The sequence below is a fragment of the Osmerus mordax genome, chromosome 26 (assembly GCF_038355195.1).
Source record: "Osmerus mordax isolate fOsmMor3 chromosome 26, fOsmMor3.pri, whole genome shotgun sequence".
Lineage (NCBI taxonomy): Eukaryota > Metazoa > Chordata > Actinopteri > Osmeriformes > Osmeridae > Osmerus > Osmerus mordax.
This window is the reverse complement of record NC_090075.1, coordinates 2987457-3012943: the sequence shown is the minus strand read 5'-3', so window position 1 is coordinate 3012943 and position 25487 is coordinate 2987457. Positions and strand designations below refer to the sequence as shown.

Genomic DNA, 25487 nt, shown 5'->3' with positions numbered 1-25487 from the left:
AAGAAAACAACAGCCTCAGTTGTTTGCTTTGTGATACCCAAAGTGCCTTGCACCAGACACACATACACACAGAGACCCATTCTTTCACAAAACTGTATTTTCTGGCAATATTACTCTTCCAATGTTGTGTTGCAGAGGTGAAGCACTCTACCACACCCCAACCATGATAGGTTAATGTCTTAGAAGGCGTTATATAAATACACTTTATGTATCTGGAAATCGAATCTTGGCACAGTGAAGCCAGCCTAAGGAGACACCGAGGCCTCAGGATGTCCATGGTCCAGTATGGTCCAGTGTAATGATTCACCAAAGAGAGTTTGTATTCTGTCAACAGACAGAGAGTTACATGAGTGCATGAGCCTCCAGAACATGCCCCTGGAGTTCCCAGCTGGAGATGAAACAAGTGCAGATCAACGCTTGCCTGGAACTCACGCAGGAATGCCCAGCATGTCTTCACACTCACACACGCATACATACACAAAGTATACACAACATACGCAAATGTAACAAACACAAATGCCACACACACACACACTCACACAAATGAACACAGCACTTTTGAAATGGAAAATATTTATTCATTTACGGCTGCACAAACATTATAAAAATATTACACACACTAATATATAAAATAGCCTTTAAATTCATCTAGCATCTGCAAGACCAAATAATTTACAAAACATTTTACAGAAAAATGAAAATAGTCCATATAAAAGAGAACACTCATACAAAAATACTTTTGTGCCTCAAATGTCGACATCAAACAGTTCCGAATATAGTTCCACAATACACACACACCATATCAGGAGCATTTATGATCCTACCGCTGACATTTTCTTAAATGAATACTGCTTTTGGTAAGGAACCTTATACAGACATCTGTCTCATACAAGGATGAGGCGAAGCTGGTTTGAAAAATCACTCTTTTTATCACTAGTGAGTGACAGGGGCAGTAAATCACCTGTTGATAGGAGGCAGCACTGGCAGGGTGCACCTCAATAGTGTACAAGAGCTCACTCTCCTCTTCCCCTCTTTTTCATCTTCACAGGTCTCTGACCTTCACCTTCCTTCAGCATGTGAGGGAAGGTATAGGAAAGGAGAGAAGGTGAAGGCACAGAAGGGACCTCTATGAAAGGAGTTGAAGAAAAATGATCAGAAATGCACGTCATGTTAATAATACCGAGGGACTGTACATTGATCTAAATATTTAGGACGTGTTTAAATGTTTCCCAGTGGCTAGAAGACATGTCCCAGGCATGCTGTGAATGTTTATGTTTGTGTACCACACTCCTGTATGTAGTTAACCTGTTAGTGTTTTCATGTGAGTGTATGTATGGGGGTCAGATGGCTGAGCGGTTAGGGAGTCGGACTATTAATCAGAAGGTTGCCGGTTCGATTCACGGCTGTGAAATTTGACGTTGTGTCCTTGGGCAAGGCACTTCACCCTACTTGCCTCGGGGAGAATGTCCCTGTACTGTGTAAGTCGCTCTGGATAAGAGTGTCTGCTAAATGACTAAATGTACTGTAAGTGTGTGTGTAGGCGGCTGTGTGTTTCTCTTTCTGTGTGTGTGTGTTCAGGCGTTGAGGCTGTACTCCTGCTTGTAGCAGCAGGGCCTGCAGACCGCAGTGACCAGCCCGTTGAAGATTTGCAGGATGCAGATGATGAACTGCAGAGCACTCAAACCCAGCAAGACGGACAGCAGGGTCACATTCCACTCCACGATGTGCTGCGGCGTCAGGCACTTGCGCCACAAGTCCGTCTCCCGCAGGTAGCTATGGAAACACACAGGGTACATTCTTTGCGGTTAATAATGAAGGATTTAGGCTTGGGTTCTTATTAAGTGTTGGGACAGAGTTGTTCCAAATGCAAGCCTAAGCACAGGTCCAGCACACAGAGCATATAGTGTGGTCCCTGTGTGAGGTACTGGATGTCTGGTCCTACCTGCCCCCTCCGTTAGAGAAGGGGTACATCCATCCGAGGTCAGTATAACAGTAGGGTCCCTCTAACATGGCCATGGCAGAGATCACAAAACAGTACCCAGAACCTGCCAGCCCCACCAGGGAAGCCATGACCGCACCACACATCTGCATCACACACACACAGAGAAAGAGAGAGTTTTGAGTCAAAGAGTCACATGTGCATAGGCACAGCTGCAAAAACAAGTCCCTTGGGAAGAATGTGCATGTGTGCCTGCTTGCCAATATGTGCGTGGGTAGGGGAGTGTGTTTTTTTTGGATGTGAATGACACGTGAGTTTCTTTGTGTGGGCGTGTGTAAGCAGCTGTTGCCTTATCTCCGTTACAAAGTAACACATCGACAGATAAAGCTTTTGTAGGCCCCTCTACCACTGCCCAGTTGACAGTTGTTTTGCAGAATTAGTGTAGCATACCACGTCATGTCACTCATATACAGTAAGCCACTTCTTGGGAATTGGGTCAGCATAATTTATTCTGTTGTTCACATGAGCCTCTTAGTAGCATTAGCTTAGCACACCACCTGATGTTGTTCACATGAGCCCCTTAATAGCATTAGCTTAGCATACCACCTGATGTTGTTCACATGAGGCCCTTGTTAGCATTAGCTTAGCATACCACCTGATGTTGTTCACATGAGCCCCTTGGTAGCATTAGCTTAGCATACGACCTGATGTTGTTCACATGAGCCCCTTGGTAGCATTAGCTTAGCATACCACCTGATGTTGTTCACATGAGCCCCTTTGTAGCATTAGCTTAGCATAGTCTACCGATGGAGACAAGATCTCTCTAGCATCACTTCTGTCTCCTCACCATGAAGCTCTCGTTCCAGCAACACCCAGTGCACTTCCCCAGGCTGATGAAGACTCCTGCAGGCAGGAACATCTACGGGGAGACGACACAGTTAGAGAGGAACGGCACCTGGATGTTTGTCTTGGCTTCGTTTTGAGAGTTTCCCTCCAATGGGAGAGGCCTCTCATACACATTTTCTTGTTGACTGTCACAGATTGGCATTTTGTCTGTTACAGTGGGTTAGAAGGTTAGTGTTGAGACTCAGAACCCATTAAGAGACCCTGAATGTTTTGCTGACTGCAACAAGTTGCTTAAGGATTAGGTCAACCTTGTTTACTGTATCTAGTGTGTCACAAGGAGAACCTGTGGGAGGGGGAGGTTATAAAGAACAAGACCCAGAGCCATTAACAAAGTAGAGCCATGAAACTTTGGCTTATCCAAACCTTCACATACACACAATGGGATTCAAGGACTTTCTAGCGAACTAGCTCCCATGGTTACAGAGGGGCATACAGGATGTGATGAAACTGACTGGCAGGAGACGCCAACCTGCAGCGACAGAAGCCACGACACCTGAAAATGTGCATTTTTCCTATTCTGACTTCTGTTCCGCACTGACATCATAATACACTGCAAGAAAAGGCTATCTTATCTGGGATGAACAAATTAATTGATTTGGAGAAGGACAAACAAACATGAAAGGCAAGGATAAGGACTGAGCAGTGATCCGTTTAGGAGAGGTGTAAAGGGGGGGGGGGGGGAGGGGGGGTGAAGGAATGAGCGGAAAGAAGAGGGGCAGATTTTCTCTTGTTATTTTTCCTGTGTCAGAGTTTCCCTCTGTCCCTGGGACCAGTGAAAACACTAAATGACCTCCTCAGTGAGGTCATTTAGATATCATGGACGGAAGGCCACTGGGTCGCCATGGTCAAATCATCTCCACACACACATCCAGGATGTCCCCTTAATGAACAAGCACGTCAGCACTTATCAACCCCAGTCAAAACCTTTCCCCACCCCAAAACAGCACTAAACGTCCTAACATAATTTCTCGAAACACAATGAAAATAGCAATCCTTCGACGCCCCAAAATAAAATTCCAGGATTTCCTTTATGAGACACCCATGAAATGTACGTTCAAGCCCATTATATTGCGGGGACTGAATACAAATAAATAGCATCTAAATGAAACTAAATGTAAATGTAAAACATATTTTCGTAGCATATATCCACAGTGACTGTAGCCTGTATCACAAATCCTAGTGCGTAGCTCTGTGGTGAGATGAGCCTGGATCTGGAACTCACCAGCACGCCTCCTCCTCCGATGCCCATGAAGAACCAGGTGAACTTGGACAGATGTTCCTGCTGCAGGTAGGAGACCTCCCCTCCAGGGAAGAACAGCAGCAAGTTAGCCACGATGCAGCCCAGCGCCAGAGGCAGCAGGGCGAAGCCCAGGGAGCGAGCGAAGCCCACGGTACACATCGCCACGCTGGGAAGAGCAGCGGAATGAAGGAGGGAGACGCGGAGGAGGAGGAGGAGACTGGAGCGAATGTGTGTGGGAGAGAGAGAGCAAGTGGGTGAGAAGGAGAGGTTGGAGAGGGCTGCAGCCCACTGGTAATCCAGGAAGAGGAATGAGAACTCTTCCAGCGAGTAGTGGTTTTTAAGAGAAGTCTGCCGTCCTGCCAGTCACACTGGGGAGGTGACGCAATAGGCCGGGTTCTAGGGCCAGGGGAGAAAGGGGAGGCCACAGGAAGAGAGGCTGAGAGGCTGGGGCTGAAGCTATCCCGTGGGGGCTGAAATGCATTCAGCCAAAACATTTGACAAATCCCTTGTGTGTGTGTGTGTGTGTGTGTGTGTGTGGGGGGGGGGGGTTGTGAAGTGTTTTGTCCACATCCTGCCCGAACTGAGTGCCATAAGGGTTGCATTCACTCCTCGATAGGCATTCAAAACTTGTGACAAAGGAACTTTCCATCTCTATAGGGAAACGTCACGACAAAATATTTTTGGAGTGTCTCAGCGCTAACATGATTTCACCTTCTTTATGTGACTCATTGTGGCTAGAGGTCTTTCTCGGTCAGAAGAAACTTGTTGAAAGGCAAAGAGAATGTCTCTCAAATCAGCTAACTAAAGGCCTTCAAATTAGTCTTGCCACGCAAACTTGACCACGTACAGCAGTCTTCTTTTTGACTATTTAAGTTTCCTTTCATCACATATGTCAAATGAAACATTTTAGTGAGATTATCCTTATAGTCATTTCATTTCATCAAACAGGTTTGTTGGAAAAACAAATATCTGCCCTAAGCCATTCCACTACTTTGAGGTGCCAGGACAAGTCAAATCTGCAGTTCCCCACCTGTACTGTAGAGGGCATCAGGTGAGCAGGCAAATCAACTCATCATCACCACTAACTAATATTCTACAAGGCTGATTTACCGTTACAAACCAGAAAAATCATTTTCCAATCTGATGAATTGCAAAAACTTAAACATTTGTGCTCATAGACTAGGCTTGTACAGGGGCATGTTCTCTCTGCCACGATGTAATTAATCAGAGTGGAACATATCAACAAGTGACAGGAACAAACCCTTTCTCAGTGGATCAGGGATTATCACCAGGTTGTAATCTGACATAACGAACCAGGGTCGCTAATGATCGTCGAGGGCCTACACTGAACTTGGATTATGTATGCAAACAAACGGGTTGGTCAACAGAAGTACACTGGTCCTTTCTTTCATTTGCTGACTAACATTCTCCTGGGATTAGTGGCTGTAAGGAGATCAAACCGAGACAAAGTCCAAATAGACGAGGGGACACAGGCTGTCTGTGTGACAGGAGAGACCCTTTGTCAACATAGGGGGTCTATTGTCCTACAGATGGGTCATGACAGCATTTGACACCACAGACTCCTTCTGTTCTCCCAACAAACAAGCCACTAAATGGTCACAAGCCACTGACTAATGGTGGAAAGGCTACAGCTCGATGGCAGCACATCTGACTTCAGATCAAGAGGTCACAGGTATGAACCCCGTCTGGATGAAAGCGACATCAAGATAAAAGCGAAATTAAAACGTGATGTTTCTTATCGGTTTTACTGCTCACAGACAGGGACCGAGGAGGATAAAAGGTTTCAAAGGATTGTAATTATCAGTTCAGTTACAAACGTATCTTTGGATTCATTACGATATCTTTATCTATCTTTTCTGCTCATTCGTGTTTGTGTTGACCCAGTTAGCACATAGAGTTTGAGTATGTATGTGTGTGTATATGTGAGCGTGTGTGTGTGCGAGTTGGAGAACAACTCGGTGAATAACAGGTAAGATGTCACGGTAAGTCAACTTTGTTCCTCTTTCCCCTGCCAGGAGGAGACGTGGTATCTGCCCCAAGCCTTTTCCATGCTTCTAAAAATAGTTTGGAGATAAGACATCGTGTCCACGCCCCTCCCAGCGGTGTCTGCTCTTGTTGTGCTCCTTAAGTGATATAGTACCCAGTGTCTAACCCTGTGGCACCCCACCCAAAGCCCTCCCCCCTAGCCCAGCTCCGTGGGAGGAGGCCTGGCAGGGGAGAGAGGAAGAGATGGACGACTTGGAGGGGTGTGGTCCAGACCGGTTCTGTTGTTCTACAGGTCCTGGGACACGTAGCTCCTTCTGGAATCCCGTTCCGTGTTCCTCGTTTTTCCATGATAATGCACCAGGGTCTCAGGGTGGGGTGGTCACTCAATTCCCCCCCCCCCCCCCTCCCCCCATCCAACTCCCAACCCACAACTGACCTCCACTCTCAGCCTCCCCCCTGAAACAGGAAACACAGCGGGAAGGGGGGTGGGTACTCATAAAACGACCATGACTCATGACAGGAAGTGCCCCTGTTCCACACTTCCTCTCAGAGAATAGTCAGGGACAGTCAGCTGCCCTGACGCATCGGGGGGACGTAGTCAAGGCGAGGCGAGACAACATAACACTTTACTAAAAGTGTTCTGAGACACACACGAGTGCACAGGGAATGAGCGGTGACTGTACATGTTTTCTTCCCATTGTAGGCTGTAGCGGCCACTTATTTAGGGGCCTGGGTTGCTGAGTTAGAGAGATGGAGTACAGCTAGTTGTCCTGGGCCCTGGGGGTGTAGCAGCAGACATCCGTGCATCTCTGTGGTCTCCAGAAACTGTGTCCTAAAATAGCCCAACCGACACAAAGAAGTGATTCATTATGTCAGCACTTCTGTCTGGGATCAAGACAAGTATACTACTAATTGGAATAAAAGTTTATTTGTATCTACAAAATCCGTTTTGTATACAAAAATCAAGTGATTTGCTGTGAAACTTATCTCATACAGTAGGACAGTTCCTTTCAATTTACAAAAATAAGTTGATGAAAGCTATAGTCATCTAACTTGGTTTTTCAACAGTAATCATACTGTTTTAGAGTCCAAAGGCCAAAGTTCTGAGGATTAATACAATTCAAGGAGGGTTTGCAAACCAACAACACTTCTTTTGGTTTCGAGCGGCAAAATACTAGGATGGAGTTCTGCAGCGACCCCTAGAGGAGAGCAGAGGACTAGAATCCCTGAGCACAGCCATCCCCTCTGGCGTCAGATCCCGCCCACAACACCCTGATGCCTGGGTCCTTCTGATGGACAGCCTTGTTCCACCAATCTCCAACCGAGATGACCTGACCCCGCCCAAACTTGGAGCGCTCGTGACCGCTGATAGGCCAGTTTACAGCATGGCCCCGCCTTCTTAGGTCTTCAGCCACTCCCTGGTCCACACCCTCTTCCAGGTTGATGTTCCACAGCCGGCCTGAGAGAGGAAAACAAGAACGTCCAGGAGACAGAATCATCCTGGACTCTTTTCACTGGCTGGTTTAAAAGCCCCACTAACTTCTTCAACACAACTGTTAATGGGTTTGACTGAACAAACATTGTTTTAAATAAACAAACATGGACAAGAGGGAACTGAGGGACAGTCAAATGTTTATGGCAACACTAAGATGATAAGGAGGACATCCTGGTTGAACAGCAAGAGTTTTGTTATAACTAACAAATTGGGGGGTTGTATAGCAGGACTTTGAACTGGTGGGAGGTACTGTATATATTCAATTACAAAAAAAAAATTCAAGTGTTTTTATAGCATGAATAAATATATATTCACACTGTCAAGACACGATTTAATAAGTTGCAGCTGTCTGCTCCCAGGCCCTGCTCCAACAGTTGACCAGTACGACACCAGTCCACCAGTCTGTCAGTCCACCAGTGTACCAGTGTACCAGTCCACCAGTGTACCAGTGTACCAGTGTACCAGTGTACCAGTCCAACAGTCCACCAGTGTACCAGTGTACCAGTGTACCAGTCCACCAGTGTACCAGTGTACCAGTCCACCAGTCTACCACTCCACCAGTGTACCAGTGTATCAGTCCACCAGTGTACCAGTCCACCACTCCACCAGTGTACCAGTCCACCAGTGTACCAGTGTACCAGTCCACCAGTCTACCACTCCACCAGTCTACCACTCCACCAGTCCACCAGTGTACCAGTGTACCAGTGTACCAGTGTACCAGTCCACCAGTGTACCTGTGTACCAGTCCACCAGTCCACCAGTCCACCATTGTACCAGTGTACCAGTCCACCAGTCCACCACTCCACCAGTGTACCAGTCCACCAGTCCACCAGTGTACCACTCCACCAGTGTACCAGTGCAGAGTCCAGAGGGCTTTCTGGCACGTGAGCAGGGCTTCAGGACCCGGGCGCCAGCCCGGCTGAACCTGTGTTCAGTCCAGTAAGCTGCTTTCCCCTGGCTGTACCGTGGCAGCCAGCGGGAGGCTCACCTGTCGGGTCGTGTTGGACAAACACACGGGGGGCGTCCAGGGCCTGCTGGGGGTCCATACCAAACTCACACATGTTCAACAGCACCTGGAGACACAGGGGTGGAGACGGACAGTCCTGGCATGATGATGCGCGCGTGTGTGTGTGTGCACCCTATTTGTCTGTGTGTAGTGTGTGTGTTTTCACGTTTTCAATGTGTGAGGTTCTGTGTAAATGTGTGTTGTGTGTTTGATTGATTAGTGCGAGTATGTGTGGGAACCCTGTTGTATATGTGTTCATACTGTATGTGTGTGTGTGTGTGTGTGTGTGTACCTGCACATGCCCCTGAGGCTGCATGAAGGCTCCCATGACTCCCAGAGAGCAGAGGAGGCGTCCGGAGGTGGAGTCAGTGAGCATAGCGGCCATGATGGTGTGGTATGGCCGCTTTCCCCCGGCAATGCAGTTACCGTGGTTACGGTCCAGGGAGAAGCTGGAGCCACGGTTCTGACAGAACCACAGGGAGACCCGGTTGGATGGAGAGCAGGACAACCACGACGAGACCGACCATTATTGAGATCCTGACTTTGGGGTTCTGAATGTTCCTGTTTTGTACTTATATGTGTTATAGCTGCACTGATGGAGTTAAAACACTGGAAGCACTGTTCTAATACAACCATTCTATATGTGTGTTCTTGGACAGTAGGGGACCAATGTCTGTCTCTCTGACTGGCCATCCATCCACCTGTCTGTCTGTCCGTCTACCTGTCTGTCTGTCTTCCTGTCAGCCTGTCTGTCTGTTAGTGAATGTCCTCTCTTTGTAAGACCAGGCTGTGGCCCACCTGTAGAGAGAATCCACAGCCCTCTGGCACCAGGCCCGTCCCAAAGCCCATGTAGTTACTGTTGACCATGGAGCAGGCGTTTCCCTGCCCATCCACCACACAGAAGTACACCGTGTCACTTCCTGTAGGGACGCCACGCTCCACCTCACCGCGGGCCCTGAAGACAAACACAGATCTGAGATCAGGTCCCCACGACCTCTCAACACCAGTGGAACGCCCTGGTCCCTGAAAGTGATGTTTAAATGTATAACCATGCATCAATTTAACTTTTAACCCTTCAGTAGCCCTTCAGAACTCCATTCCCAGCCGAATGATTCTGGGAGGCAACATTGAGGTGTGTGTGTGTGTATGAAACGTTGTTTTGAAACCCGCCGAGAAAATAAGTTGAAAATAAGACTTAGTCTCGGTGAGTGGATTACTCCTGTTGGTTTCTCTACCATGGTTTGTGTGGAGAAAACATGTCACATGGAATGAGAATCAAGCTCCATTGAGAAATCTGTGGCATGTGTCAGAAGATCAAGTATACCTCCCACTCTACTACAGATAGCAGTAATTTCGCAACCGACTGTGAAAGGATGAGCTCATTTACGAATGATCATCTTAACAGTGGCTAAAGTCTACATTAATGACCAAGTGTATCAGTACTGGCATGTGTTCTGGCGCGCAGACATACACCAACACACACACACACACACAGAATGTTTCCGACAGAGGGCCATTACAGGTGGGACAGAAGGTGTGGGACAGGGGTGTGGGACAGGGGTGTGGGGGCAGTAGAACAAGGCGTGGCAGGGCAGAGGCAAACAGTGTTATCAGAGTGGACATAAAGTGCCTGCCACACACTGGTACCAGGAAGGGGAGGGGTGGGGGAGGGGCGGGGGGGCTGAGAGTGTGAGACAGTAAATGAAGGAATTAGATTGGAAAGATTAACGATTCATAGATTAGAAAAAGGAGCGGGAGAGAGATGGGTGAGGTATGCAAACGTGAGCGTGTCCTATTTCTGGACTTTGGAAAGAAAAATGGCTTTATTTCACTTTCAGTCCTGTTGGCTGTAATCCATACTGTGTATTTGTGAAGTGGTCTTACCCATCTCTCTGTGTGTGTAGGGCCTTCTGTACTTGTCTGTGTGGGGTTGGGCGTCCTACCTCTCCATGTTGATAATCTGGGACCTCTGATGGCTGTAGTCTTTGGCCAGTAGGCCTTTCAGCGGCATGGTCACATGGTCTGGGTCGCCGCAGTAATGCATCGTATCTGTTAAACTCAGCTTCAGAGCTTCAGCCACAACATGGAGATAGCTGGCGCTGTTGTGACCCAACTCTGTACACACACACACACACACACACATAAATTACATTTTATATCAAATAAATAGTTTCCCACAGTGAGTGGATCTTTTAGTTCATATGAATGACTGATGATGTACGGTAGCTGTCCTGGTGTGTTGTAGGGTGCTTTGAGCGTACTGTACCTTTAACAGGGAAGTTCTCCAAGATGTTGAGGGCAATGAGCGCTGCCATGCCCTGCCCATTAGGGGGGGGCTCCCACAGTCTCACACCCTGGCAGATTCAAATCACATTCACACATCTAAGAGCCTGTTTATTGGCCAGCCGCAGTACATACTGTGAAATGGCTTTTGTTGCACGGGGCTGTCCTGGGTGGGGCCGTACCTTGTAGTCGGTGGAGATGGGTGTGATCTCCTGGCTGTCGTGGCTGCCCAGGTCCTCCGGAGTCATCACACCCCCGTTCTCTCTGATGACGTCAACGATGGCTCCTGCCACTCCACCGCTGTAGAAGCCTGCTTTACCCTGCTGGCCTAGCAGCTGGACAAACACACACACACACACACACACACACAGGTTCAATAAAGGTCCTGAAGACACACACACGTACGCAAACACACACACACAGGTTCGATGAAAGTCTTAAAGATCAACTTTCCCCCCCTGTATATTCTGTCTGTCCATTTATAAAGCAACACAGTGATGCTGGTGATGTATGTTACTGTGATCCTTATGTATAGCAAGTTTCACCTATACATCAGTCTTCTACACTGAGAACAAAAGGGGAACAGATTTCCCTGGAGGAACAGATTTCCCTGGAGGCCTGAGGAAAGTGGTTCCCCACACGGCCGTACGTAAACACACACGCGCGTAGGTGCTCAGGGACTCAGGTTCAACACAAGGCTTGGGACACACACAGGACTGTACAGGATATTAAGATCCCAGAGGACACAAACATGAGCGAGGGAATCAGAATGTGCACGTTCACGGAGAAGACAGTTGATCTGTCGGTGTTAACTAAGGGAGGGTAAACAGTGACCTCTCCACATGCTGCACAGTGTCTGGGCAGACAGTGAAACTTTGTTAACAGAACAAACACAACAGCAGAGCAGCTGTAGTAATGACTAACTATCCCTGCGAGGACACAGCAAACACAGGAAGGACATGCTAACAGACCAAGAACATACAGTGTACATGCGTGAATGGAGTAGACAGGGTGTGAATGTTAGCACAACCCCATAACATAGCACAACACGAGGGTCGTATTGTCCCACGCCCACACACACAGATATCGTTTTTCTCATTGTTGAATGGTGCGGTCTCCCCAACCTAACGACCCCCCCTTCCCCACACACACCCCCACCCCTCCATGTGGTGATTCATTCACCAGTGTAATGAAGCCCCTAGATCAATACAGTCCACACTAGCGCCCGCAGTAAAGCATCCTGCCTCTGACGCAGGACAGACAGGTATGTGCCTGGACACGCCTTTGTGAATCATGCAGAGATATCTCCTTCTTGGTGTATCTCCCTCTGTCATCTAGACCAAGGGCCACTCTAAGGGTCAGGCAGGGCTGGGGAGCTGGGTGCCATATCTCTGCTGTCTTCAAGGGCTAGATGGCCTCTGGTGTAAAGGCTGTCCAGGGGTCAAAGGTCGGGTGGGAGTGGGGGGGGGGGGGAGAGTTAGGGGAGAAGTGTGGGGTGGGGGGCGCAGGATGAGGGTTGATTACCCTGCAGGATTCTCTGTTTACCTGGAAGGTCCGGGAAAGGGCGGGGTTACGGAACACTTGGCCGTGATTGGGCGCCTGCCCGTGATGAGGAAGTCACTGCCCACTTCCCTCCCGGCGGCTCGCATGGTAGCCACCCACTTGGCCCAGTGGTAGGCGGTTACCTCGGCGACGGGGAACCCCACCAGGGCCAGCTCGGCGGCGGGCCGCACCACTTCCTGTAGGGAGAGCTGACCACAGGAAGTGGAAACACATGGTCACTACCTCAAAGGAAGAAGGAGTTCCAACTTTGTCGGAATGTTACGTTTGTAGGAAACCCTGAGAGTAAGGTAAAACTAAACAAAACACAATAGGCATGTGTTAACCCCTTCATCCGCAGAACAGGTGAGAACTCCTTGAGCGGCAAATACAAAAACACAGGAAATATTTTCTGACCAGTATATAGAGATGTTATGTGTTACATGTGTGTGTTATGTCTGAGGGCTCATGCTCTGTTTATCCAGTGTGTTCTGGGTAGTTTACTGGTGTTTACACCCTGTGCTGTCTGACACCAAACAGGGACATTCAGCGAAATGACGACACAACATCCTCCTGAAGACACAGGCTGGAACATGTCATACACGTCTCAACATACACATACATGAACACATACACACACACGTATGACAGTCAGTTTCCAGTCCCTCAACCTCTGGCCCCAAACTCTCTCTCTCCTTCAGTATCTATGTCAGTGTTGTGTGTAAGCGTTACAGTAGTCAGACTACTTTTGTTAGGTAACGAGTAACTTAACGCTTTACTTATTTAATGAAATGAATCCATGCTACAACACAGAAACAAGGACATAGAAGGACATAGCAAACGGACGTGTACGGATATAGTCTAAAAGGCAAATATTGAACTCCACGGCAACATATTACAATAGCATGACAGGTAGACTGAGCTGGACACAGGCCAACGGAGCCCTAAAACAAACAATTATGTCTATAAATATCCTAAAGTGTGTGTGACTGAGGGATGGAAAGACACCATCCATCAGCTGTGTCTCCTGCAGGAAGAGCACAGCATTTACATCTAGTTTGGGAACATCCCCGCTATCACCATGGCCACAGTAATGCTTGCGATAAAATAACAAGTGGGTAGAGTACAAGCTGTTTTATTGATGGACGGGTACTGAAAGATACGGCTAGAGAATGTGAGTTGTTAGGGGATTCACGGAGAGGGGGAGAGACAGGGAGAGAGACAGGGGGAGAGACGGGGTAAGAGACAGGGAGAGAGACAGATGGAGAGACAGGGAGAGAGACAGGGAGAGAGACAGGGGGAGAGACAGGGAGAAAGACAGGGAGAGAGACAAGGAGAGAGACAAGGAGAGAGACAGGGAGAGAGACAGGCGGATAGACAGGGAGAGAGACAGGGAGAGAGACAGTGAGAGACATGTGTACCTGCTGACTGCCGAACAGTGAGACAGTATCAGACCAGCAAGCAGCTGCCCCAGGCACGGTGACATTCAGGGCGTGGAAGGGAGGGGGCGGGTTAGAAACACTGTAGCCCCGCCCCTCCAGGAAGTCAATGGTCTGAGCTCTGGGGGTCCTACCACTGAAATATTGGAGGACAGAGAGAGAGAGTGACTGAATGTACCTTTGATAAATTCTATTGGTTAATAACTTCTGATCGATTTAGGCTCAAGATCTCACCTGCCATTGAGGCCGCGCACGTTGCCAGTGCTGGCGTCATAGAAGAGACAGAAGCTGTCTCCACCAATCCCAGTGCTGCATGGCTCTGTAACGGCGAGCGCGGCTGCCATGGCAACCGCAGCATCAGCAGCATTCCCGCCTTTTTTCAGGATGTCTGTGGAGACATCAAATTATGTCATGGCCACGTGTGTTTTAATAACAGCAGGTTACTTTCAGAGACCAAGAGTGTGACTGCAGTGAGCACGCTAACCCCTGTTTGCTATGCTCGTGGATGAACAAATGTTACTTTACAACAAATGCCCTCCTACTATCGAACAAATAGCATGCACGCATTTACTTTCACACATGCCCACCTACTATTAAAAATAGCGCACAAAAATATTATCTCCACAGGCTACTCACCAAGGCCGATGTTGGAAGCCAAAGGCTGACTGGACGCTACGCAGCCATGCAAACAAATAACAGGTGACCGACGCGAGTTGAATAAAAGATCAGTTGACATGTCCTGTATAAGAATTGTAAAATGTCTCGTCGTTGAGGCACAGGGCACAGTTCAATCATAACTGTAAACACGAACCGCTAAAGGCTTTTTAGTCTTTGATCGATAATTCGTGGATTGTTAAAAAGTCTCAGAGATAATGGATCACAGATTTACAGATAGTAGACTTCTAGACTCGTGTGACACGAGTCGTGTCTAATGAAATTTTGATCTCTAGGGGTCTTTGCACTACAAATATACCAGAAATGATAGTGTTGATGTTGAATTGTTAATAATATATATCTGAAATGAGTGAAGAAGATATGCCTGTGAAGAGATGTGATTGACACCTCTGCTCTAATGTACATTACAGTATACAAAAACTAAGCTGTGTGACAAATCAGTGTAGATATAATTGACAGTAATGGGCATGCTACTCTCCATGTGACAAACTGTAAGTAACTTTGGTGTGACTCTGATTACTCAGTTAAATATGCCTCACAGTCAACAAATAATTGCATTTGTCAGACTTTTTAATCAAGGTGTGTCAGACAGGGATAAGACAACTATCGCAAGACCAACATGACAGGTTCAGGCCCCAGTCTGAGGTAAAGACAAACTCAAGACAGAATGGCTCCACTGATAACCTGGAGGTGCAGTGTGACGCTCCAAGCCCTGCCCTACAGGAGCGATCAATGCCTCTGACGGCCCACAGCTGGGGCCAGGCCGCCAAGCAAGTCCCCTGGTAGAACATTAACCAGTCAGATGAAGGTGGTTGTCATAGCAAAACTGCTGTAAAAAAAAAGGGCGTCTAGCGTCAGCAGCATTACAGAAGGGGTCCTATATAAAGTTCCAGTTTGAGGGATTGAATCAGGTGCTCAACTTGCTGCTATACAGGTGTGTAGGCTTTTAGAGGGACTTTCGAAATCTCGGATATATTCTCAACGTGTGTGTGTGAGCGTGCCAGAGAGAGACCAGCCATGTGTACTGGAGGCTTTGCCAAGTGCCTGGGCATCACCCTGATCCCACTGGCCATCCTGAGTGTCTTGTGCAACATCCTGCTGTTCTTCCCCGGAGGCAAAGTGGCCGACAACAGCGACCACATCACGGATGAGGTGTTTTACTTCGGAGGGCTCCTGGGATCTGGAGTGCTGGTGAGTCTTCTGGCGCTTTTGGAAAACTCTGTGGGAGTCATTTATCCTCAGGGAGCATCCGGGGGCCTCGTGGAGGTCGCGTGAAATTCAGAACTAGGCGTTTCGGCGCAGTTTGCAAGGAATGCCAGTTTGGATCCCCATCGGATAAGGCTTTTTGTAATGACACATTTTACAGGTGTAGTCTTATAAATGTTTGGACAGTGCTCTATAAATGAGGATGTGGGATCTGGTAACTTCTGTGGTTTATTTTATAGGGCTGTGTTTGAGCTTATCTTAACTGTCTGTCCTTCTCCCCCTCTCACTTCCTCTTTCATTCCTCTCTCTGTCTCTCTATCTGTCTGTCTCTCTGTCTCTGTCTCTCTCTCTCTCTCTCTCTCTCTCTCTCTCTCTCTCTCTCGATCAGATGATCTTCCCAGCTCTGGTCTTCCTCGGGCTGAAGAACAATGACTGCTGTGGTTGCTGTGGCAACGAGAGCTGTGGGCAGAGATGTGCGGTGAGGACGCAGTTTACGGAGAGGGAGAAAACCCTCACTTTCTCTCTCTTTTTCTCTCCCTGTTTTGCACGCGCACGCACACACAGCACGCGCACACACACACACACTCCCACGCATATTGATAATATCTCGATATCAATCGACCCGAGACAGAACATTTTCCCTGACTGCCGCTTCGCATGACTGGGAAACAGAGATGACATTCTAGTCGGGAGAGCGCAGGAACAAAGAACAGACTTTCACCCCTCTTTATCACCTCATCGATACTGGGGGGGGGGGGGGGGGGGGGGGGGGGGGGGGGGGGGGGTCATGTAGGCAGAAGATATCAACTGAGCCATCACACATTCCTGATTGGTTGATTTGGGGAACGCCTCTGAGAAATGACTTTCATAATCGGTTAGTAAGGTGTGGATTTGTCTGCAACAGTTATGGTTACTTGGCACTAGGCATAACTCACAAAACGTCACAACGGCACACGCGAGTCTGATCGGACGGATGTGTCCGCAATGATGACATGGTGGTTGTCGGATCACATGACACCCCTTGACCTTTTACCTTTCCTCCCTCAGAGTTTCACCTCCATCATCTTCGCTGCTGTGGGAGTCGCTGGGGCCGGATACTCCCCTCATCATATCATCCGTGGCCATCAACAAGGGACCCATTTGTCAATTTAGAACATCTCCCACGAATCTGACATGGGGCTACCCCTTCGACAATGGGTGAGTGCTGCTACAGGAATGTATGGTATCATGGTCCCTACAATCCCTTATTCTCCTGCGGATAGATCAATAAATGACTAGCTCTATGTCTATATATTTGACCTAAATATATAACTGGCTAGTTTTATGTCAGAATCACCAACCTAGATCTAAAACTGGCTAGCTTCACGTCTACATCTCTAACTTAGCTCTATAATGAGCTAGGTGTATTGATAATATCTCAAACCCATTTTAAACCATAACTGGACACTTCTATGACTATATATCTAACCTAGACCTGTAACCCACTCTCTCCCCCCCCCCCCCACATCCAGTAACTACCTGTCCAACTCCACCCTGCACGATTTCTGTGAGGCACCGGAAGGCATCGTGACGTGGCACCTGACCCTCTTCGCCATCCTGGTGATCACGGCCCTGGTGCAGGTGGCGCTCTGCGGCTTCCAGGCCATCAACGGTCTCATCGGCACCATCTTCGGAGACTGCTGCGGCTGCTGTGGGGTAAGAACCTGAGGGGACAGCGCCCGGCGGTGGGGCTTCTAAAACCCAGAGCAGAACCGTAGGGATGCTAGAGCAGGGTCTCTGGAGTCAGGTGGCTGAGCGGGTAGGGAATCGGGCTGGTTATCAGAAGGTTGCCGGTTTGATTCCCGGCTGTGATAAAATTACGTTGTGTCCTTGGGCAAGGCACTTCACCCTACTTGCCTCGGGGGGAATGTCCCTGTACTTACTGTAAGTCGCTCTGGATAAGAGCGTCTGCTAAATGACTCAATGTCTCTGGCCCAACCATGCCCCTGAAGAGTTGCCCCTTCTGTAGGTTTTGTCACCTAGGCCTGTCACCTAGTTAGTTATTAGAATCAGTCGTGCTGGATTAGGAATGGAAACGTATTGTACGGTATCTCTCCAGGAACAGGGTTGGGCCCTGCACTAGAGACACTGCGAGGGGTCAAAAATAAGTCAAAAGTTAAGAATTATAGGAGAAGCCTGTGGGGTTTATATACCAAATTTGAGATTGTAGATTTGTATCGCGCTGAGTGTGGTATCTGAGGGCACAGACCTCAGGCCTATTGACAGAGACGAAGGCTGCCTCCCACATAACCTTGCTCGATCACCTCTCTGTTTGTCTGAATGGCACCTCTGGGTCATGTTATCTAGCCATGACCTCTGTGATCTGGACAGGAATTAGCCCTGACAGTCACACTGATACTTTATTGGCCTGTATCCTGGCTCCCCTGGGGCTGGCTCAGTCATGCTCACTTCAAACAGAATGTCCTGATCTCATACGGACTGATAAATACCGCCGGGGGGGGGGGGTGTCATCCATTGTTGTCATGGTATTTTGGTAAACGTTGTCGACGTCTCGTTCTTGTGTTGCAGAGCGATGGATCGTAGGACGACCTGAGACTTCCTGAAGAACATGGTTCTGACCTTTGTGCGAAGCGGTCGCTCTTTTCTATCAGTTGAAACTCTACAGGGGCTACCTGCTTGATGCGGACGCGCTTATGATGGCAGGGAACATTCCAGATCCACTCTCAGAGATACTTTTTGGACTATTTATTCTGAATATAATTTTTTTACTGTTCTGCGAATTGAAGCTATGAATGTAATTCTATCCCTATTTCAATGAATTTTATAGTAATAACAATGTCATAATTATTGTATATACAATAAAAGAAATATCCCAAATAAATTGTTTAAACGTCAGTTAAATCCATTTATGGGATCTCTTATCTCTGTTCTGACTCCACTGGCTCTCTGAGGTCAGGAACACGGAGTTTACCTCAGAGGGACTTCAGAGGGAAGTGTGTTCACACATCAACAGACACATCTGTGCCGGCTCCATTTGACAAGGCTATTATCCCATATGATATTTTATGACTTTATACCAGGTTGTTTCTTGTAATAAGGGAACATGCCCAGCTTCCCCCTCACTGAGTCAATATTAGCGGAGGCCTGGCTGCTGGGTACCAAGGAGCGTCTGTGATCTGGGTTTATGGGGGTCTTTGTTGCACATATAACACGTGCACACATATCAGTTTTCACTGACAGCACAAACAGAATTATCTTTATGAATTAAAAAAAACATCCCCTATTGAAACATCAGTCTGGAACACACACTAGTATTCTCGGTTTATAAATGACGAGAAGTTTTTAATTCGTTTGGGGGAAAAGCACACAAGACAGAGGTTCCATGGTACTCAAACCAATTTATTAAAGTTTTTTTTAAATTTTATCTTTAAACATGTTACACAGTTTTATTGTCCATTATCAGAGACTTCTTACCGAGATTACATAATCATATCCAAACAAATGAACTGCACACTGCCTTTCCAGGGGATAGTATGGCTGTATGTTAGTGTGTGACATCACCACTCTTCTGCAAGCCTTCAATGTCCCCAAGACCCAGCTAACCGACGCCAGCGACACAACCTCAACATCACACCACCTTGACCTCAACACAAACCCTGAGTCCTAAGCACGTTGCCGCGCTTCTCAGCGCTAAATATCGCTAGCCACAACCTCAGTTCTGTCCATTCCATTCTAGAATGCTCCTAGTCAAGCTTGAGGTACTCTCACCAGAGTATCCTCAATCTCCCTAAAACACTGCAGGGCGCCACCGCGCCCCTGGTTATTTCGTTACCTACGGGGGTACATTTACAGCCGCACATGTCAATCACAAGCTAGAAACGTTGGCCTTCGTAAACTTTGAATTTGAGCCCTCTAAACACTAAGGTCCACCACCACCACCACCCGACCTAGCCTACCGCCCTGCCAAGATCTCCTCCAATCCTCAATGCCCTGTCAATGCCAACGGGCCAATCACTTGAGTCGTTACTCTTCAGCTAAAGCCGGAGGGCAAGTGAATATGTGGGTCGCAGGGCAGTCTTCCCACACCAAACAGGAAGTGTCGGGCGTAGGTCGGTAGCTCTCTTCCCCCTCGCTCCCTTCCCCTTCCATCCTCCAATCGAATCGTGACGTTAGGACATCATGAGCGCGGTGTTGGCCCGTGCTGAAAATCACCTCATCGGGGTGCATCACTGCATCAAAACCCCCTCTGACCCCGAGTCCCCACACCCCTCTCCCCCACCCAGTCCCCTCTAAGATTCAGCCCCTCCTCCTCCTCTCCCCAATGACCATCACTTCTCGCCGTCTCAGTCCTAACGTGCTACACAGTAATCTGACATAGTAGTGGCCGTACGTGGCTGGGCTATAGTCCTGCATATAGGCTCATTCAACATGCAATACAAAAACTGAGACAAACAGATGTAGAAAAAAACCAAAAACAATAATAGATTGTCCAACCTCATTGTACGGGCTGGGCCAAAATCAGAGCGTGATCACTTGACAAGCTCCTGACAATTACATCTGATAATACCGTGAAAATCGTTTACACTCAAGACAGCGCAGAACACAAGTTGCATGTTCCCCTGCAGCGCAACAGGGGGAGAGGGTTTGTGTCCATCCCCCCCTGGGTTATGAAACAAACACACCTTATCTGGACAAGACACCATACCTCCATTTGAACCGTCTCTAAAAGGTCATCAACCATCTTTGAAAAACGTCGGGTCACACAGGAACAGCATCAGTCTGAGCTATGTGGATGAGCACATGCTCTCCTGCCGTCATGTAGACCAGATTAGCTCAAGGAGAGGATGATGGAAGGATGCATTTCAGAGTAAATAAACCACAGGCACATAGTTTCCTCGTCGAGGATTATCAAGTTCCTTCCACAGAAGCCTCGAAGCGTGTCGTGACTTCAACACTCACAGATCAGATGTCTGCCTCTCTTTCTCACTGACTTGTGATGCTTTGAAATCTCAATTTCATAAAAAAAAAAAAAAAACTAAAATCTCACAAAAATAAAGAATCATAGCTCTTGATAAATACTAAAAATGCAAACTCTATATATAAGTCCTACAATGGCAACAGATGCTTTCAGAACCCATCTATAGGCTATTTTACAGTATATAAAAAAGAGAATACTGTAGTATATAAAAAGTACTTGGTATAAAACACAATCCTAAGTATGCACATTGCTGTAGTCACTGTGGCACAAGCTTTAGTGTTCTATAGCTACACTGTTGTTAGCCGGAGTACAATAATCAAAATGACAACAAAATAAAACATTGTTCTCTACAACAAAAAGAAATCAAGAAAAATAATAAAAGTAATCAAAAACGGAGTACAATTTTTTTGAACGTTTTAAAGCTTTCTGTAGTGATAGAGCGAACAGTAGGAAACATTTATTTGGTATAACCTTAGAAAGAAGAACAGAGCTTGGCTTGGCTGCTATGAAAACAGTTCTGGTGTTAACGATCTGGATTCGGCACTGGAACCACTAACACAGGAACCCGGTTCTCCGGAGAGAAGAACCCAAGGTTCTTTGACAGGGTTCCAACTGTGGCACTCTTTTCTGGATGTTAAAGTCTGTTGTTTAACACCCTGTCATATTTCGGACCGTAATAACCAACACAGGGGTCCATTTTATATCCTGGACCAACCTCCAAACCTCGGGAACCATTTCGTAACAATATCAGAAACTGAAGCTCTAGCTCCTACCTACTGGTTAGAAAAGCCCTCCCTGCACTCTATTGATGGTCACAGCAACAAATAAACTACAATGACTTCACTGGATGATCATTCTTGCATTGGTAGGTACTAGATATAATTGTTCCACTTAAAGCGTCACTCCCAGAGAGACCGGAATGCTGTCCAGATTTCAGCTATGATTATACAAATCCAGGATGTGTGCTGGAAGGCCGTTTTGACCTCTGTGAAGACTAACTTTGTTCTTTGCTCATGTGCTCTCCTGTGTGCTGTGTTGCTGTTTTGTTCTCTCAAGGCTTTGGTTAATACTCTGCATCTTTTTGTTCTGGACTCTGACGGGGGTGTGTGTGTGTGTGTGTGTGTGTGTGTGCGCGCGCGTGTGTGTGAGTAATGGTAGACAAGGCGGATACAGACAGAAGAACAAACAACATCTCAGAGATATGCCGATTTTGAATCCAAAGGAAGCACAAATGTTAAGGGTCTTTAGATTTATGGAGTGAGTCTTAATCTCGCTGGGTGTTTGGGAGTGCGTGTGTGCGCAATGTACTGTGTGTGTATGTGTGTGTGTGTGTATGTGGGTGTCGCGTGTGTCTACAGCCAGGTGAGGAAGGCTCATTCTTATTGAGGACAGACTCCACGTCGTTGAGAATGGGTATGAGGTCCCCGTCCAGGGTGCCCAGGTCAACGTTGGTGCCCGGCAGAGAGTCCAGGAAGTCCGGGAAGCGACTGTGCTGGGTTACGTTGAGGCTTGCCCTGCGCCATGCTGTCACCTGGGGGGGGGGGGGGGGAGACAGACATGGGAGAGGGGTGTGACTGGTGCTGGAGTGTGAAGGGCAGTCTGTCATCGTGTGAACAAGGAGAACAAGAGGGAGAAGCAGTGTGTGTGTGTGTGTGTTACCTGTGTCCATCTCCTCCATGTTGTTGAGGAAGTCTTCGGGGTGGTGGGGATGCTGTAGCACCCAAGCCAGCCGCTGTCGGTGCTCTGCTCCCGAGAGTGCTGGAAGTGGCCACTGGGGAGGGGATACACACACACACACACAGGTTAGAATCACTGAAGTGAGGGGAAGCCCGAACGAGAGAGAGAGAGAGAGAGAGAGAGAGAGAGTAGAGAGAGAGAGAGAGAGAGAGAGAGAGAGAGAGAGAGAGAGAGGAGAGAGAGAGAGAGAGAGAGAGAGAGAGAGAGAGAGAGAGAGAGAGACGGAAAGGGAAATAGGAAGCACAGAAACGTCATTAGGTACCTGTTGAGGAAGGGGTCTGCCCCGTTGGTGGGCATATTGCCCTGGCTCATGTTGCCTTGGTTCATGGAGGCTGGGTTGCCGGCAGTGGGCACTGATGCCATGCTGTCTGAGTCCATGGGCAGCTGTCTACATAGCGCCACCTCCTGGAGGGAAGCAACAGTACACAGGGGGGAGGGGGAGAGGAGAGGAGGAGAGATTTGAGATTACTATACCTGTGCCCATGAATGAATGAATGAATGAATGAATGAATGAATGACAGGTCATATGGACAAGGGATCACTTAAAAGGCATGTTTTCTGCTTTACAGGTAACCTTACCCTGACGCCTTTACACACTCACACACCTGTCACCTGAGACACAAACCACATACTGGAGGATTCCCTTTCACTGTGAAAGCCCTGGGAGTCATGTGAACAGTTAGGGGATTTCCAGTCTTAGAAGTACAACCAGACCCCGCAAAGACAAGCCCAGCCACCCTGCCTGCCTGCCTGCCTGCCTGTCTGTCTGTCTGTCTGTCTGCCTGTCTGCCTGTCTGTCTGTCTGTCTGCCTGCCTGCCTGCCTGCCTGCAGCCTTGGCAGGGATTATGGTCATGAGGCTGGTTGTCTCACTGTAAACACTCTTCTTCCTGTCAGTGCTGGTCAAAAACCAGCGTTGGACAGTATTATTTCCTACTGCCTCCACCAGGGGGCACTAATATAGACTTAAAGAAAAAAAAAAAAAGGCTAAATAAATCACAGCGCAAAGTAGTGCATCCTGGGATAGCAGAGGGCAACTAAAAGGCAAATCAGAGAAGATACATTATTTACAGACCCTACGATACCTGGCTACTTTACACAACTCTTTACAGGAGGTTATTGTGGATGTGTTTGTGTATGTCAGTGTGTTGGTGTGTGTGTGTGTGTGTGTGTGTGTGTGTGTGTGTGTGTGTGTGTGTGTGTGTGTGTGTGTGTGTGTGTGTGTGTGTGTGTGTGTGTGTGTGAGGGAGCTGTGTATGTGTGTGTGTGTGAGAGGGAGCTGTGTGTGTGTGTGTGAGGGAGCAGCTGTGTGTGTGTGTGTGTGTAAGGGAGCTGTGTGTGTGTCCCGGTGGCCTCACCTGTCTCATCAGTTCCTCCTGACGTCTCTGGATCCTCTCTCTCTCCATCTGGATCCTCTGCAGGCGCATCTTCTGATGCTGCTGCTGCTGCTGAGCGCTCGCTCCCAGCGGGCTGGGCAAGCTCATCTGCTGCTGGGGCAGAGAGCCAGGTGAGGCCAGGGCTTGGGCCTGTGCTTGGGCCTGTGCTTGGGCTTGGGCCTGGGCTTGGGCCTGGGCTTGGGCCTGGGCTTGGGCTTGGGCCTGGGCCTGGGCCTGTGCTTGAGCTTGTGCCTGGGCTTGGGCCTGTGCTTGGGCTTGAGCTTGGGCCTGGGGCCTGGGCTTGGGGCTGCTGGAGATGCTGCTGGTGGTGATGCTGCGACATAACTGTGGAGCGGAGAGAGAGACGTCGGCACTGTTAGCATTAGCTATGTGATGTCACAAGCCTCTGATGAACACCGATTAATAGGTGATAAGAGCAGAGACCACACACACACACACACACACACGGCTGACATCCACACACAGCCTGGGTCTCCAGCCTGTAATAAACACAGTCTCAGATGTAACACAGAGCAGGGAGGGAACACACAGATCCAGAACCGGTGGAACAGAAACAGGCTGGAGCCTGACTCGACAGTCTGGATGCACAGCCTCGGTCCAGACCTGCTCGGTCCCCACCCAGACGCACGGCTCCATCTACACCACCTGAAGGCCTCGTGCTCGCGGGAGACGCTCTGCTGAAACCGAAACCCTCAGCAGCGCTATCACCTACAGGGCTGTCTGGAGACTTGTCATAAACACACACATACGCAAACCTGGCAAACCCTACGTTCCTGTGGACTGGTGTACACCAGCTGGAAAGACAGAGTTTGTTAACGAAGACAGGGAGCTTTGCACGCCAAGGATGGGACAACAGCATGTTCAGGCCAAGCTTCAGTTAATGATCAGTAACCATTGTACTCATGATGGAATAATCATTATAGGACCACGAGATGGCTGGGCATTGTGTTGCTAATAGCTAGCACTGGTTGATGATTAGCAGAGCAGTTATCTGGCAGATAACAGGACAGAGGACAGCTAGGACACAAAGACTGACGGACTGACACTGGGATGAGTTTAGTCAGAGCAGTCAGAAAAACACAGAGAAAGAGAGAGAGGGGAGAGAGATGAGACAGAGACAGAGAGAGAGAGAGACATAGAGAGAGACACAGAGAGAAATGGATGAGAGCGAAAGAGAGAATATGAAGGAGAGTTTGAGACAGTTTGTTCAGTCTGTCTCAGGACAGAACAGACAGTGTGCCCCCTTCCGCTCTCAGGAACAAACAGAGAAAGAGAGAGAGAGAGATGGAGGGAGAGAGATGGAGGGAAGGGGGGAGGGAGAGAGAGAGAGAGAGGAAGGAGAGAGAGGAGGGAAAGAGAGAGAGAGAGAGAGAGAGAGAGAGGGAGGAAGGGAGGAGAGGAGAGAGAGAGAGAGAGAGAGAGAGAGAGAGAGAGAGAGAGAGAGGTGAGGAGGAGAGAGGAGAGAGGATGAGAGAGAGAGGAGAGAGAGAGAGAGAGAGAGAGAGAGAGAGAGAGAGGAGAGAGAGAGAGGAGAGAGAGAGAGAGAGAGGAGAAGAGAGACATCCAAAGACATTAACTCTGACTTCCAGTACAAGTCCAAGCTTGGCACAAACCTGGAGAAGGAGAGTCCAAATCCTGTACT

General features: G+C 48.3%; 4 protein-coding genes across 5 annotated transcripts; 1 reads left to right on the top strand and 3 right to left on the bottom strand.

Annotated features, from left to right (window-relative positions):
• Positions 1-562: 562 nt before the first annotated feature.
• tm4sf18 (transmembrane 4 L six family member 18) lies at positions 563-4433 on the bottom strand. Its single transcript, XM_067229834.1, has 4 exons — positions 4068-4433; positions 2787-2858; positions 1943-2085; positions 563-1773 (listed from the first exon to the last, which is right to left on the bottom strand). The coding sequence occupies exons 1-4, from the start codon at positions 4242-4244 to the stop codon at positions 1575-1577; spliced, it is 591 nt and encodes a 196-aa protein (XP_067085935.1). The 5' UTR covers positions 4245-4433; the 3' UTR covers positions 563-1574.
• Positions 4434-7042: 2609 nt separating this feature from the next.
• LOC136936189 (glutathione hydrolase-like YwrD proenzyme) lies at positions 7043-14662 on the bottom strand. The gene is given in 12 exon segments (XM_067229939.1): positions 7043-7551; positions 8576-8660; positions 8886-9056; positions 9392-9548; positions 10537-10708; positions 10860-10947; positions 11059-11211; positions 12422-12483; positions 12486-12627; positions 13837-13990; positions 14089-14242; positions 14491-14662. Coding segments are annotated over 12 exon segments (1680 nt in total). The 5' UTR covers positions 14591-14662; the 3' UTR covers positions 7043-7309.
• A 774-nt stretch (positions 14663-15436) lies between these two features.
• On the top strand, positions 15437-18621 carry tm4sf4 (transmembrane 4 L six family member 4). Its single transcript, XM_067229883.1, is given in 6 exon segments — positions 15437-15720; positions 16124-16213; positions 16783-16836; positions 16838-16932; positions 17247-17430; positions 18304-18621. Coding segments are annotated over 6 exon segments (612 nt in total). The 5' UTR covers positions 15437-15546; the 3' UTR covers positions 18319-18621.
• Positions 18622-20057: 1436 nt separating this feature from the next.
• wwtr1 (WW domain containing transcription regulator 1) lies at positions 20058-24028 on the bottom strand (the record flags this gene model as incomplete). 2 transcript variants are annotated; one of them, XM_067230048.1, is given in 4 exon segments in its annotated part: positions 20058-22244; positions 22373-22484; positions 22713-22855; positions 23807-24028. In XM_067230048.1, coding segments are annotated over 4 exon segments (744 nt in total), but the record flags the coding sequence as incomplete, so codon positions are not given.
• Between the last annotated feature and the right edge of the window lie 1459 nt (positions 24029-25487).